At 30.9% G+C, this 12,914-nt stretch overlaps 5 protein-coding genes across 5 annotated transcripts in view; 3 read left to right on the top strand and 2 right to left on the bottom strand.

Annotated features, from left to right (window-relative positions):
• Positions 1 to 6,011, top strand: part of LOC108754701 — a 6,537-nt gene extending 526 nt beyond the window's left edge. Inside the window, exons 2-8 of the mRNA XM_018497200.1 lie at positions 3,137 to 3,326; positions 3,641 to 3,758; positions 3,858 to 3,968; positions 4,245 to 4,364; positions 4,692 to 4,970; positions 5,053 to 5,341; positions 5,588 to 6,011. Of these exons, the coding sequence (XP_018352702.1) occupies positions 3,137 to 3,326; positions 3,641 to 3,758; positions 3,858 to 3,968; positions 4,245 to 4,364; positions 4,692 to 4,970; positions 5,053 to 5,341; positions 5,588 to 5,695 (1,215 nt within the window). The 3' untranslated portion in view covers positions 5,696 to 6,011. The remainder of the gene's footprint in view (positions 1 to 3,136; positions 3,327 to 3,640; positions 3,759 to 3,857; positions 3,969 to 4,244; positions 4,365 to 4,691; positions 4,971 to 5,052; positions 5,342 to 5,587) is intronic.
• Positions 6,012 to 7,444: 1,433 nt separating this feature from the next.
• On the bottom strand, positions 7,445 to 10,260 carry LOC108754699 (peroxisomal N(1)-acetyl-spermine/spermidine oxidase). Its single transcript, XM_018497196.1, has 3 exons — positions 10,066 to 10,260; positions 8,977 to 9,517; positions 7,445 to 8,868 (listed from the first exon to the last, which is right to left on the bottom strand). The coding sequence occupies exons 1-3, from the start codon at positions 10,241 to 10,243 to the stop codon at positions 8,007 to 8,009; spliced, it is 1,581 nt and encodes a 526-aa protein (XP_018352698.1). The 5' UTR covers positions 10,244 to 10,260; the 3' UTR covers positions 7,445 to 8,006.
• Positions 10,261 to 10,389: 129 nt separating this feature from the next.
• On the top strand, positions 10,390 to 11,547 carry LOC108754703 (active regulator of SIRT1-like). Its single transcript, XM_018497202.1, has 4 exons — positions 10,390 to 10,587; positions 10,678 to 10,776; positions 10,986 to 11,134; positions 11,366 to 11,547. Exons 1-4 carry the CDS (start codon positions 10,524 to 10,526, stop codon positions 11,480 to 11,482), a joined length of 429 nt encoding a protein of 142 aa, XP_018352704.1. The 5' UTR covers positions 10,390 to 10,523; the 3' UTR covers positions 11,483 to 11,547.
• Positions 11,548 to 11,804: 257 nt separating this feature from the next.
• Positions 11,805 to 12,713, top strand: LOC108754702 (nicotinamide riboside kinase 1). Its single transcript, XM_018497201.1, has one exon. The coding sequence runs from the start codon at positions 12,110 to 12,112 to the stop codon at positions 12,683 to 12,685; it is 576 nt and encodes a 191-aa protein (XP_018352703.1). The 5' UTR covers positions 11,805 to 12,109; the 3' UTR covers positions 12,686 to 12,713.
• LOC108754700 (COP9 signalosome complex subunit 3) overlaps positions 12,708 to 12,914 on the bottom strand; it is a 3,545-nt gene continuing 3,338 nt past the window's right edge. The window contains exon 5 of the mRNA XM_018497199.1: positions 12,708 to 12,743. Coding sequence (XP_018352701.1) covers positions 12,739 to 12,743 — 5 coding nt within the window. The 3' untranslated portion in view covers positions 12,708 to 12,738. The remainder of the gene's footprint in view (positions 12,744 to 12,914) is intronic.

Below are 12,914 nucleotides of genomic sequence, written 5' to 3'. Positions count from 1 at the left end.
ATTTCGTACGTTTGTTGTAAGTTGCGAACATTATTTTTATCATTCACTCTTTAAGACATGAGAATCGCATTAGATCTTAACTTCTCTAGATTCGTTTTCATCTTTGTAACTGATTCTTTGTAAACTGTATATTTCTTTTGATATTAACCAAAATTTGTCACGCAGGCGTGTGTCGTTTCATTTATAACTTCCTATTATCTATAATTCAAAATGAAAAGAAAAGAAAAGTAATTCTAATTACTCTCTGACGAAGAAATTTGCTTTAATTTAATAAAGAAGATTATCAAGGACTAAAATTTAATGCGTGCAAATTTATAGTTCTTAACATTTCTATTATGAATTTAAACTTTCAATTGAGCTGAAAATCAGCAAATAAAAATAAGACAAATGTCAAGATTTGTATACAAAAACAAGTTATAAGAAATCCAATTTGACACCGCAACATCAAACTCTTCGTGATTTATATTCACAAAATTAAAAGTTAAAGGGACAATTATCAAAAAATTTCATACAATCGTCATCATATTGTATATGGCAGTGCATTTTTCTTGTAAAAGTGACGCAATACCAGAAAGAAAATTGTTTTTTGAAAACTAACAGATACAAAATTATCAGTTTTAAATCGTGTTATTCTTGAAGAAGCAAATTCGAGATCGTTATTTATGCGATCGTTGGCAACTTACGGCCGTGTCCTGCTAAACAAATCGAGTCTGCCGTTTCTGTCGATACCGGTTCGGAGACGTCATTGTCCTCGTAACTGTATCGTCACTTCCTAACGCTTAGATCTACTGCAAGAAAGTAGGACGGACATCCACCTTTTACAATGAGAAGAATTCTTACATTAAAAATTGGCAAATTTTACTGGACTTGTACCGTAGTTTAATAAAGGTCTGGCTAATTAATAATTACATCTTCCTATAATATATGCATACACAGTAAGTTGAAAATAAAATAAACTGGGCTATTGTACGTTACGATTCAATTAGATAATAAAATTATGCAAAATATGAGAATGAATTCTACGGATAGATTATTACCGCAATAATATTATTTCGCCAATAAAAATCAATAAAAGTTCTTTCTCATTTTCCTAAAAGACGATAAACTTTATTGTACATTGCTATATTATACAAGTCTTGATAGGTTAATTTATCGTTTTGTCATATCTACGATACTTGTAACGTTTTCTGCATTTTCGGAAAGAGTAACCTAGCAAACAGAGAATGGATTAAAATGGATTAAAATGGATTCAGAAATACGGATTTATGAATGTTAAAATGAATCCTTTTCAATCCTGAATGCATTTTTATTCATTTATAGGAATTGCATAAAACAAATCTATTCCTTCTCATTCTTGAATGCATTTTTATTCATTTATGAGAATAGCATGGAGTATTTTTATGCTTTTCAATCTAAAAATAATATTATAGTAATTTGTGTGCATCGTGAATACTGCTTAATTTAAAATTCTGAATAGGAAATGCAGTTTTTCAATCCAATTAAATAAAAAAAAGTTTTTTCTTAATGATCCATTTTTTTTTAAATAAACCATAAATATTATTCAATTTAAAATTGTAGAAAATCCATTGTTTCACTTGAAAACGCATCATGAATGCTATTTTATTCAGAATTATAAATAAGAAATTTTTCGTTTTAATTTAATTAAAAAAAGTTGTACCGTAAAAATATATCATGAATTCTACTTCATTTAATACTTAAAAGAGACATAAAAAGAACTACGTAAATATGTGCAATAAATGTTAGATATGTAAATTCCTTACTTTTAATTAATAAATTAATCGCTTTTATGTATATTTTATATTAATACATTTCCTTTATTATACAGCTAGCGTAATTTTTTGAATAAAAGTTTTAAAATAATAACTATAGAATTTCATGTAATTACTACTTTAATCTATTTAATTTATTAAACTTTTACATGTATCTAAAATTTTTTTTATATGGAATCCAATCCATTTTCATAGATTTAAAATACGGATTCGGATGGATTGAAAATTTCCAATCCATTTCAATTCATTTTCGTTTGTTGAGAGGAAAGACAATAAATAGATTGTTGTTTTCTATATATATAAACTCGCAATGTGTTGTAACTATAACGTAACATCATATGCTTTAAAGATGTATTGGAGAAGATGTATTGAATAAGATGAAAAACGCGTATAGACGTGCATATCTGCACGTGTGCATCCTCATATTATATTATTCTCTATATTGTTCTCTTAAATATTGTTAGTTCCTGAATGTGTAAAAGAGAAGATTCATCAGTAGAACGGTATAATGCCTCGGTTAGTAGGGCAACGCTCGAGTAACACGCACGTTATAAAATAGGCTGAATAGCCCGCAGTAAGAAGCGCGGATCGTGGACCGTGTACCGTTAGCATCGTACGCATACCTCGGTAACATGAAGGAATATCTCGTAATCATCGTCGATGCCGACGCGATGTAACGTAATACCTGTTAGCCGTTACTCATAAAGATATTTTGCATAAAAAAAAAGATTTGACATTACAGCGAAAAAAATCGAGAAAATCAAATATGAGTCACGATCGCGGCAAAATTTAGAAATATTATTTATTAATTATATATTCATATAATTGTTGAATCTTTTGCGTTTTATTATTTTTTTCTTCAAAGAAATTGATCCATTAGTTGCAACGTGTTGCTAAGGATTATTGAGTGAATTTTTCTCAGCTAATTTAGTTTTGTTAGTAAATATAATTAAAATAATTAATCACATACTGTGGAACAAATTTTTAAATGAAAAAACACCAGCTTATAGAACACTTACATATATCTAATCGTAAGATGTATAAACCATGATTAAATATCTACATCTTCGCTCATAGGGCATGCAGAAGAAAAATGAAAATACTTTTATTATATATAATTCACAAACTAAAGCTATATGGATTGAGCCTATTCAGAATTTGATTGATTCAACCAATTCAATCGTTATTGAGATAATCCGATGGTCTCGGATGCCGCAACTCTTGCGTATGAATATACTCCTCGATCAGTTCGTCACGTATAAACTGTGTGATGCTGAGAAGACGCTATATAGTGTGTCTTAATTCTGTAATTATTTTCTTCTGTAAAACAAATCATTGTTATCTAGATGATACTCTTGTGTGCATCATCGTACGCCGAAGATGAGTCCAAAAATACCAAACCGGTTGTTAACGACAATGAGTCGACACGAACGGAAGAGCCTCCAGAGGGATATTATGCGTTCGTCGAATCACCGAATGCGGAACCACCGAGAGTTCGGCCACCGCCCTACATTGACAGCGACAAAGAATGTTACGGTAGGTCCGGAATAAGCAAAGCGAAACCTATAATAGGTACAATATTCTTACTTATAATTACATTTAACGCTGTTTACAAGAATTGCCCCGTAATTATCGGTTCCTATAATAGTTAAAAATTCGCATTTTTAATAATTAAAGAAATTAAAGAGTATAATTAAAGAATTAATAATTAATAATTAAAGAATATAATTAAAGAAATTGTTAAAGTTATTGCATAATAATAATACATAATTTATTTCAAACTAGGTATCTTGACCTTCGATACTAATGATGTTTTATACAACTTGTCATTTATGTTATACTTTTTATAGGTAGCGATAAACATGGAAAAGGATACGTTTCCATACATAATATATGCGGAGATTTGAATAAAGGCTATATTCCGCGAAATCCAATGAATCAATACGTAAACGGCTCGTCATATCCTTTGTAAGTGAGAGATAATAAATTAAATAAAGTCATTGTATTCAGATCGCGGTATTAACCAATTTTTATTAAATTAGCAACGTTTGTAAATTTTTTCCACAGCGCACTGATAAAGAATCATACTCTCAAGTTCCTCAGTAAGGCGTTACCAATTCTCAAAGCTGACGATTCGCTGCCAAAGGTCGCCAAAGTGCATTCATTGTCACAAAATTCGTAAGTATAGTGTTCTCACAACTTGCAGTCTCAACCTGCCAAATTGTTCTTTTATAAATTAATTATATATTGAATATTTTATACAACTCATCTTTTCATATATGTACGTTCTATACGTAATTTTTTCCCATTCGTTTTTCAAATATTATACATGATATATAGTTGCTTTTTAATAAATGAAAACTGCAATAGTATAATGTAATTTTTAATTTTTATTGAATAATAGATACTAATTTGATATATCGAGCCAACTAATATACAACTCTTTCTCCGTAGCGTTGATACAGACGAAGAAGAAAAACATGATAGAAGCAAAAGATCCAGTCCATTCGATTCGACTTTAGTCCCGGATTCCAGTCGACACGGTCGCAAATTTTGCGATAACGGTAGTGGAGTGTAAGTACATTTCATTGTCTCAATTACATCTCAATAAGTTTCAAGTTCTACTTAGATCGGCAATATATTAGCAATCAGGTAGCCGCATATAATGAACTACTTGTTTAAAAAGTTGATGTCAATATTCCGAAAGTATCGAGCTATCGATAGCTGTAAAATAATATAAATCTTTGAAAATAAAGATGATTTCCTTTTAAAAAGAGAGAAGAGGAGGGAAGAAGATCCTTAAATAAGGATCGGGACGATTATCGTTTCCTGTAGAGTTTAGAGTTTACTTATAGATATGTTAACGCAATCTTAGTAATGTAGTTTCTTTTTGGCAAATAGGATGTGCATGTTATTTAAAGCGATCCAAGGCGAGTCGATCACGCCATCGGCATCAGCCATCGAACGCCGGGATGAACCTTCGACGTCCGATTATCGACGAGGAGAACGCGTACCATCGCAGGAGAAAACGGAATATACGGGTCCGCCTACACCATGTCCAGCCAAAGTCGAATATGCGACTCCGGTCTTCGCTAAAAATTATCAAGGTGTTTGGAGATACGTGGTGCAGATACCTTACGAAGGTTACTTTACGCAGACAATCGAACTCACCAGATGCATGTAGGATACCGATTATACTAATTTGCAGTCTAGTTAGCCATCTAAAGTCCAGGAGTAATATGTATCTTCGTCATCATTGTAGGCAATCGAGATGCCATTACTTGGATGGTGGGTGTTTATCGTCGCCAAGATGGACGAGTTTATTGGTCGCTGAAATATTTTACCCGGACACGTTCTTAGAGGAGAATCAAGGGGGTGTCGGTATAGCCTCTGCTACTCGAGATCCTGTCGCTGGATCACCACCACCGGTTCACGATTTTCAAAATTATCAGCAATATTTGCAGAAACGCGCGAGCACGGGAGAAGCACGCAACAATGGTGGTTCTCAGCAACATCATTGCGATGGTGTCGATGAAATGGGTTGCTTTCAAGTAAGAGCTACATCTTCGCTTTTCTTACGTTCACTTACTTACTGAACTTCCAACACGATCAAATATCAGTAATTGAGGTTTATTTTTTGCAAAAAGTATAACTTATTCTAAAATTCGTTTTTATCTATATAGTTTTTAAAAATTCTTTTCGCAATATATCGATTGATACTGTTTAATGTTATAAATTAGCGAATAATTCTTTAATAAAGAATATATTAACTTTTTTATATCTTCATTCCTATTTAGGTACGACTATATTACGATTGGTTCTTGGTACCGGGAAGCTGTAAATGTTGGCGACCGGATTACTTCAATCGATATGTCCGTCGTAGCGGTTCAAATGTTGAATTATGATGAACTTTATATAGGGATGTATTGTATATTTTACATTCTGAGAAGATATCACGTTGCTTTACTTCAGCGATTATATTTCAATCGTTGCTCCGTGCACGTATGAAGTTGGAGCGACTTACCTAAGTCAATCCAAATATCGCGCATAGTCATTGGCACGTCTATTTAATACGAAATCATTTTCGCTCATACGTTAAAGACGTTGACAATTATTTGATACTAATTTTTTTATCACAATTAAATGTGATAGTTTATAGCATTACAATAGTAAATTATAAGTGATCAAATATATTTGATTATATCTTTGATCTTCAATGTAGCCGGCTTAAGTTTAATCATGCGAAAAACTATCAATTTTATACGTTATACATTAATTAATAATATAAGTAAAAAAGACAGTTGAAGAAGCAAAGAAATAGATGACAATAAATACAAAAAAAAATTTTCGTATACTAAAATAATAATGTAAAATAATATTGTAATACTAAAAAAATAATTTCAGATACAGAAATTTGAACATTTATATCTTTTTACGCTGCCATTTAAATTGACACAAAATTATCATCTGTAAAACGAAAATGCGATTTTTAGCCATAAAAATAAAACAATGTTGAATGATATTTTATACATTATACTATTCTTGATAGTATCGTAAATAGACTACAGAATACGTGTCATCAAAAATTGTTATGCGTTGCAGTGATAATTATTATAGTATACTTAAAGTTATAATAATAATTATTATAAATTAGTATTATTATAATTATCAATGATTATTATAATTATAATAATTATCAACAAGTTACTATTTATATGTGTGGCATTATAATAATTATTATTATATTAAACTATTACTTTTATATATATTGTATAAATTATAACTGTAGTTATATCTGAACTATTGTTTAAATAAAGAAAAATAATAATTTTTTCTTCTTTAAATTATTTTCTTGTTATAACAATAAAAAAATGATTTAGTTAAAAATAATAAAAATTCATAGATATATTCATACATATAATCATAACAAAGAAATATATCATGAGAAAACGATAATGTTATACATATATATCAATTATATAAACTTGCTGTTTTTCATCAATATAATAAAAAATTAATACAATTGTAGCATTAACTAATATTATTTTATGTATTTTTTTTCTAATTTGATAACATAAATTTTGAATCTTAATATCTGATAAAATAATATTAGACTTACTTCTAATAAATGTTATAATATTTTAAAGAAATACAAACAAAGAAGTATAAAATTTAATAAATAATGACTTTTATTTTCATTAATTATGTGAATTCACATATGTATGCATAGTTGAACTATTTTAAAAAGATAAATGTTTCGTATCTTTTTCGTTTATTCTTTTTCACTTAATGTTTTAAAAGTTAATACTAAATCAATTTATGGCACATAATTGCATCTGGAAACGTAAAGTACGTATATAAATGCTTGTTCTATTTTGTAGAAGCATTTCAGTGACACGCGTGATATAATTTGTTATTTTTCAAATACTATTTATGTATCTCAGTTTCAATGACTAGATTAAGTTAATCCTTAATAAAACTTTGCTTTACTAAATAATAAATACGATATGTAATGAGTAATAATAAAAAGCAAAATAAAAAGCGAATAATTCGTATCTAAAAAAAAAACGTGTACGAGAAAATTGAGAATAAATAATATATAATGTACTTTAAAGGAAAAAAATTTTTATAAAATCTCAATAATTTACTCTGTGTGTGTAGATTTGTGAAAAGAGTAATCATAGAAATATTATTATGTTTCACACGAATACTTAAGAGTTAGGCTTGTCTTTGGATTCGATTCAATATATTATCTACAAGAGTTTAGCAAGTAACATTATATCGATTCGCTCAGCTTTATAAAATAAAAGTTTGCATAAAAACGTGCGCATACTGTTGTTCATTATCATTCTCAAGATATTTTCTATCTATGTATTTCCAAAGATTTTCGCCGAATTTTATGTGACATCATTCACAGCATTTATGACATCGTATATACAATGTCGTTAATATACAGTTCTGGTGTAAGCTTTACTTATTATTCCTTAACAAAGTATGATATTATAAAATAAATGCACACGTTATTCACATATAATTGTAAAGTTTTAAAATCCTAAAAAGCACCATTATGTACACGATGTAAAATGACAACTGTTTCACTATAGTATTTACAAAAAAAAAAAACAATTGCACAAACGTAAACGTCGTATGTATATTAGCTAAATACATCTATAAACGTTTTTAATGTCACAGTTTTCTTATTTGAAAAAGTATGCATTAATTTAAAGAAATGCCTTGTATCCACGAACTGAGATCGCTGGTATCCTCGCAACTAAGACTCAAGGCATGCTTCTCACTCTGTTTGGTACCCAAGAGTAATTCAGCCGCTGTTCGACCAGTCAAATATGCCCCATGTACCGTGCTATAGAATGAAGAATGGGTATGTTCGCCCGCAAATGCCACCAGAATTTTTACTGTTTCGTCTGCGTTATCTTCCGTTTTCTTCTGAACCAACGGCTCAGCCAAACTTCTGATGTCAAGTTGACTCGCTCCTACAGCCATCGCAGTGTATGAACCTCGCGTATATGGTTGAGATTGCCACGTGGTGCGCAAACAGTTCTTCGGAATCGGTACGAAAGGATCATTGAGAAATCGCCGCAGGATTGTCGTGCACACTTCTGACACTTCTGTAGTACTCAGCTTTTCCATGTATTCTGCCGCGCAACCGGATATCCAACCGAGTAGCAACGTATCCGAAATCTTAATAAACGAATATATCTTCCTAAACCAGGTCTTACTAATGTCCCGCTTTTCTGCTTCGGATAATCGATCGTCATCCCAAAGGAGCATCACTTCCGATACACCAGGATTTAAAAAAGGCCGTTCGTATTCAAGAAATATCTTATTCACTGTACCGAACATTAGTCTGTTTATTGCTTCCAGTTTGTATGTGGGCAACGACGGTTCAAACAAATCCTTAGCTGTCCTTTTTAAAACGCCTAACGGTAATGTACATACTACGTGCTCCGCAATGATCGTCTTTCCATTTTCACATTGTACTTCTATAAGGCTATTTGATTTAAAATCAGATTTTTCTGTAGGATCGACATCGTCTTGACAACATTGTTGTTTCTGCCACCTAAAATAAAAATGAATAACAAGTTCATATTACAGTCTTTGTTACATGTTCATTCAATTATTCAAATGGATGTATTTTCACGTATTTCTTAAATTATTGTAAGCTCACCTAATCTTTGTTACAACATGCTTCATAAGTATACGCTCCTTTGGTATGTGTTTCGAAACTGGTTCCAATATAGCGCTATATCCGTTCGGAAGACTAATATTACCACCTTGAAGCTCATCGTAGGAGCCCATTTCTAGGAGATCTACATCGTCCATACTGTCGCAACCTGTGACGCAAGTTTCTCTCTTGAGTAAACAGTCAAAGATTAATTGTCTTATTCTTCGTTGTTCAGGTGGTACAGAAGACAGATATATCTCTGCTTCCAGCGCAATATGTGCCCCAACGCTGGTTATACCATCCGGCGGACTGTACATGCTCAGAAAGTATTCTTCGCATCGCCTCAAAAAACATACGTAAGCCTCGTAGATCTCTCGCAATACAGGAAACGGCAATTGTTTTCCATCCTCCAATGCTGCCACCACCTTATGAGGTTTCGGCACATGTACAATGTCTATTAAACCATTTGCCATCGCCAACTCAAACATGGGATTACCTAACACTCCGTGAATCCAGTTTGCTCCTAACTCAACTTTTTCATTTCCTAGATGAGATAGAAGAAAAAACTTCTCTTTGAAGATGTTCCATTTATTTTTTAAATAAAAAAAAAGCAATAACACCTCATATGTGTTTCTATAGAGAAAAAGTATCGATATTATGACTTGTCATTTCAGATTTTTCTAAATAAAATCATCTTATATTATAAAAATAATAAAATACACAACTGATGAAAAATTTTTTCACAAAAGGCTGACAAAAGACTTCTTTCGAGTTTGCTAAATATACAAAAATAATATTTCTCTGCTTACATATAAAATTATATATCTCTTCTGTAATCAATGTCATATAAAATTCACATAAATATATTTAATTATTTTGCAAAATCGATGTATATATTTCTTTAAAGTACCTGATTCTACTTCGTCTTCTACCGTCACATTAATCGACAAGAATTTTTATACATACACATTCAAAAATTCTAAAGATAAATGATGATTTTAAACCTCCTAGTACATTATTGCTATAATTGTGTATCACAAAGTAAATAAATTTAGAAGATGTCAAGATGAGGAGAGGTTAGACTGATCGTACCGACTTGCGCCGCGATGATTCGTCCACCAATACGTCCGCGCGCCTCGACGATGAGAAAATCCGTCTCGTTATTCTTCAATAAATGTGTTGCCGCGGACAATCCAGCCATACCAGCACCGATAATTAAGATCTTGCATGACAGGCTGTCATCGTCCGAATTATTCGCAGGTTCCGCCATGTTTACATATGAACGATATCGGCCATATCCACTGTCACAGCTGTAACATACACATGCCACGCACACATGTTATGTATATAGGGACATCACACTTTCAAAATATAACATCTGTAAAAACCCTAGCTTTATACAATTGCATAATTTTAGTTCTGGAATACCGTATCGTCAGTATCGTGTCTTTCGGCAGTTTGTCGGTGTAATTTTATCGATAATGTTTTTTAGCAATTTAACGAATAATCTACGTTATTATATAAATTAAGTTACATCGTGATATAGAGAAATGTCTAATTCACTCGTGCATAAAAGTTTAGAATTATTGGGTTATGAAGAAGATTCACAGAGAGGTTAGTTTATTGAAACCCGCATGGGTACGTATGTATATTTATCAAACGATGCGCGTACAAGTATTTATTTCAGATAAAATAAACTTTCAGAACAAAGAAAGAAGAAGAAACGTAAGGATATCAGATATAAAGGAGCCTTAGATTTAATTCCCACTAAACATAGGATAATCTCTAAAAACGACAAGACAGGTTATAATTATCATCATTTAAATATGCACAATCTAATAGATAAGCCTCATATTAAAAATTTACTGTTCTTTATATCTTTTATTGTAGATTATAAAATTATAACAAATTATTTAATTAAAATATATTTTATTATATTTTTATAAGTAATATATTAGATATATATTGAAAGATATATAGGAGAAATTAAATTTTATACTTTCTTTTTATAGATCTTGATACTATTTTGAATCGATCCAGCAAAACTACCGTTTATGAGACTCAGAAACGCTTAGCCACTTTAAAAGATCCTACTGATGAAAATGTACAAAGGCTCCTTTTATTCAGCAGTAATCGGATAAATGCTGAAACAGCAAATATTGTATGGAAAATTATGTTTTATAAATTTTGAACCTTGACAAAATTTTCGTGTTTATATTCTATACTTTTGTGCTCTTGTATTATATGATTTAAAAAAAATATCTAAAGAAATAGACAAAAACATTTAAACATTTATTTAAAATTTTAAGGAGAATTATTTAAATTAGAAGTATGGACTTGTTGCAAACTATGTTCTCAAGTATTCTTGACTAATCCATGAAATATTTTGTAGTTGTTGCAACGTGCTGTAGGAAAGAAATACATTCAACAAGAAAAACTCAAGAAATCAGAAGAAACAGCTTTTACAGAAGAAGATTTCAAGAACTTTGAACAAGAATATATAGAATAATATTGATAATGACACTGAATTGTAAGGAATAGCACAATGTGTAAACAACAAAATCAAAATAGAAATGTTCAACAATGTTTGATAGTGATCGTCAAAGAGGAAAAGTAATATTAATATTAACATTTATCTTGTTTCTTTATTATACCGTGTGGGTAATCGGTCTACCGTTCATCGACGATGGTAGATTAAGATCGCTTTTTTACTCGCACGATCTGGCTTTGATAATTCCCGCGAGTCTTGGGCTAATTTTTATCGGTGGTTTGATACTCTTTACCATATACCATGTGAAATCACACTTGTTTCATAAAATAGAAAATATGGAGTAGCAACTTGTCAGAACATGCAGCGATATCAACTATATCTTTGTAACTTATCATTATAACATTGCGTAATCATTATATCGCGTTTTATAATACTCATATATACAACTTGTGACATACATGTATGAATGTGTTATAAAGAATGTAAGAATGTATAAAATTGTATGATAGGGAGATAAAGAGGAAGGGGTTACATCATTCAATTTACTCTGAGCTATTGAAACGTTATAAACTTATTAATAAACTCTCTTATTTACACTATATCAAGCGCTACTACTGCTACGGCACTACTGCAAGCAAATTAAACATGGTGAAGCAGTGGTTTGTCGTTGGTATATCTGGTGCAACCTGTAGTGGAAAAAGTACATTGGCTAATAAAATCCATGATAATTTTCCAACATCCGTTCTGGTGTGTCAAGACAATTATTTTTTGCCACCAGACGATCCACGTCATGTTAAGATACAGGAATTGAATCACCTAAATTGGGAGCTATCAACAAGCTTGGATATGCAAAAAATGTATTCAGATGTTATAAGGATACTTCAGTCTCCCGAAAAAAATCCAACCGATTCAAAGACGTTATTGATATTGGATGGTTTCTTGCTCTTCGAACATAAGGCCATCACAGATTTATGTGATTGTAAATACTTTTTAACGTTGACAAAGGAGCAATGCTGGGAACGAAGAAAAAATCGTATATATGAGCCGCCTGATGTGCCGGGATATTTTGACAAAATAGTATGGCCCGAATTTGTAAAGTACAAAAATGAAATTATACAAGACAATGAGCTATATGAAACTATAACATTTATCGATGGATCGAAGGATGTGGAAGAAATTTGTGAAATGGTTTTCAAGAAAATTGATCAATTATTATCTTAAAAATGTAACTCAGTTTAACTCTTCTTGTGTAAATTTAAATTATACAAGTATCATCAGCCTGAAACAAAAAAAGAGAAGTTTTCTTTTACACATTCCGAAAGATACAAAAAATTAAATGAACATTGTGAAGATATTTAATATTGCAAATAAAAAATTTTCAATTATTTATAAGCTCTTTGATATTTTTCCATATAGGTTTTTCCTTGATATATATATATATATATATATA

Source organism: Trachymyrmex septentrionalis, unplaced genomic scaffold, assembly GCF_001594115.1.
Source record: "Trachymyrmex septentrionalis isolate Tsep2-gDNA-1 unplaced genomic scaffold, Tsep1.0 scaffold80, whole genome shotgun sequence".
Taxonomy (NCBI): Eukaryota; Metazoa; Arthropoda; class Insecta; order Hymenoptera; family Formicidae; genus Trachymyrmex; species Trachymyrmex septentrionalis.
The sequence above is the reverse complement of the archived record's forward strand: the minus strand, read 5'-3'. Positions and strand labels throughout refer to the sequence as shown.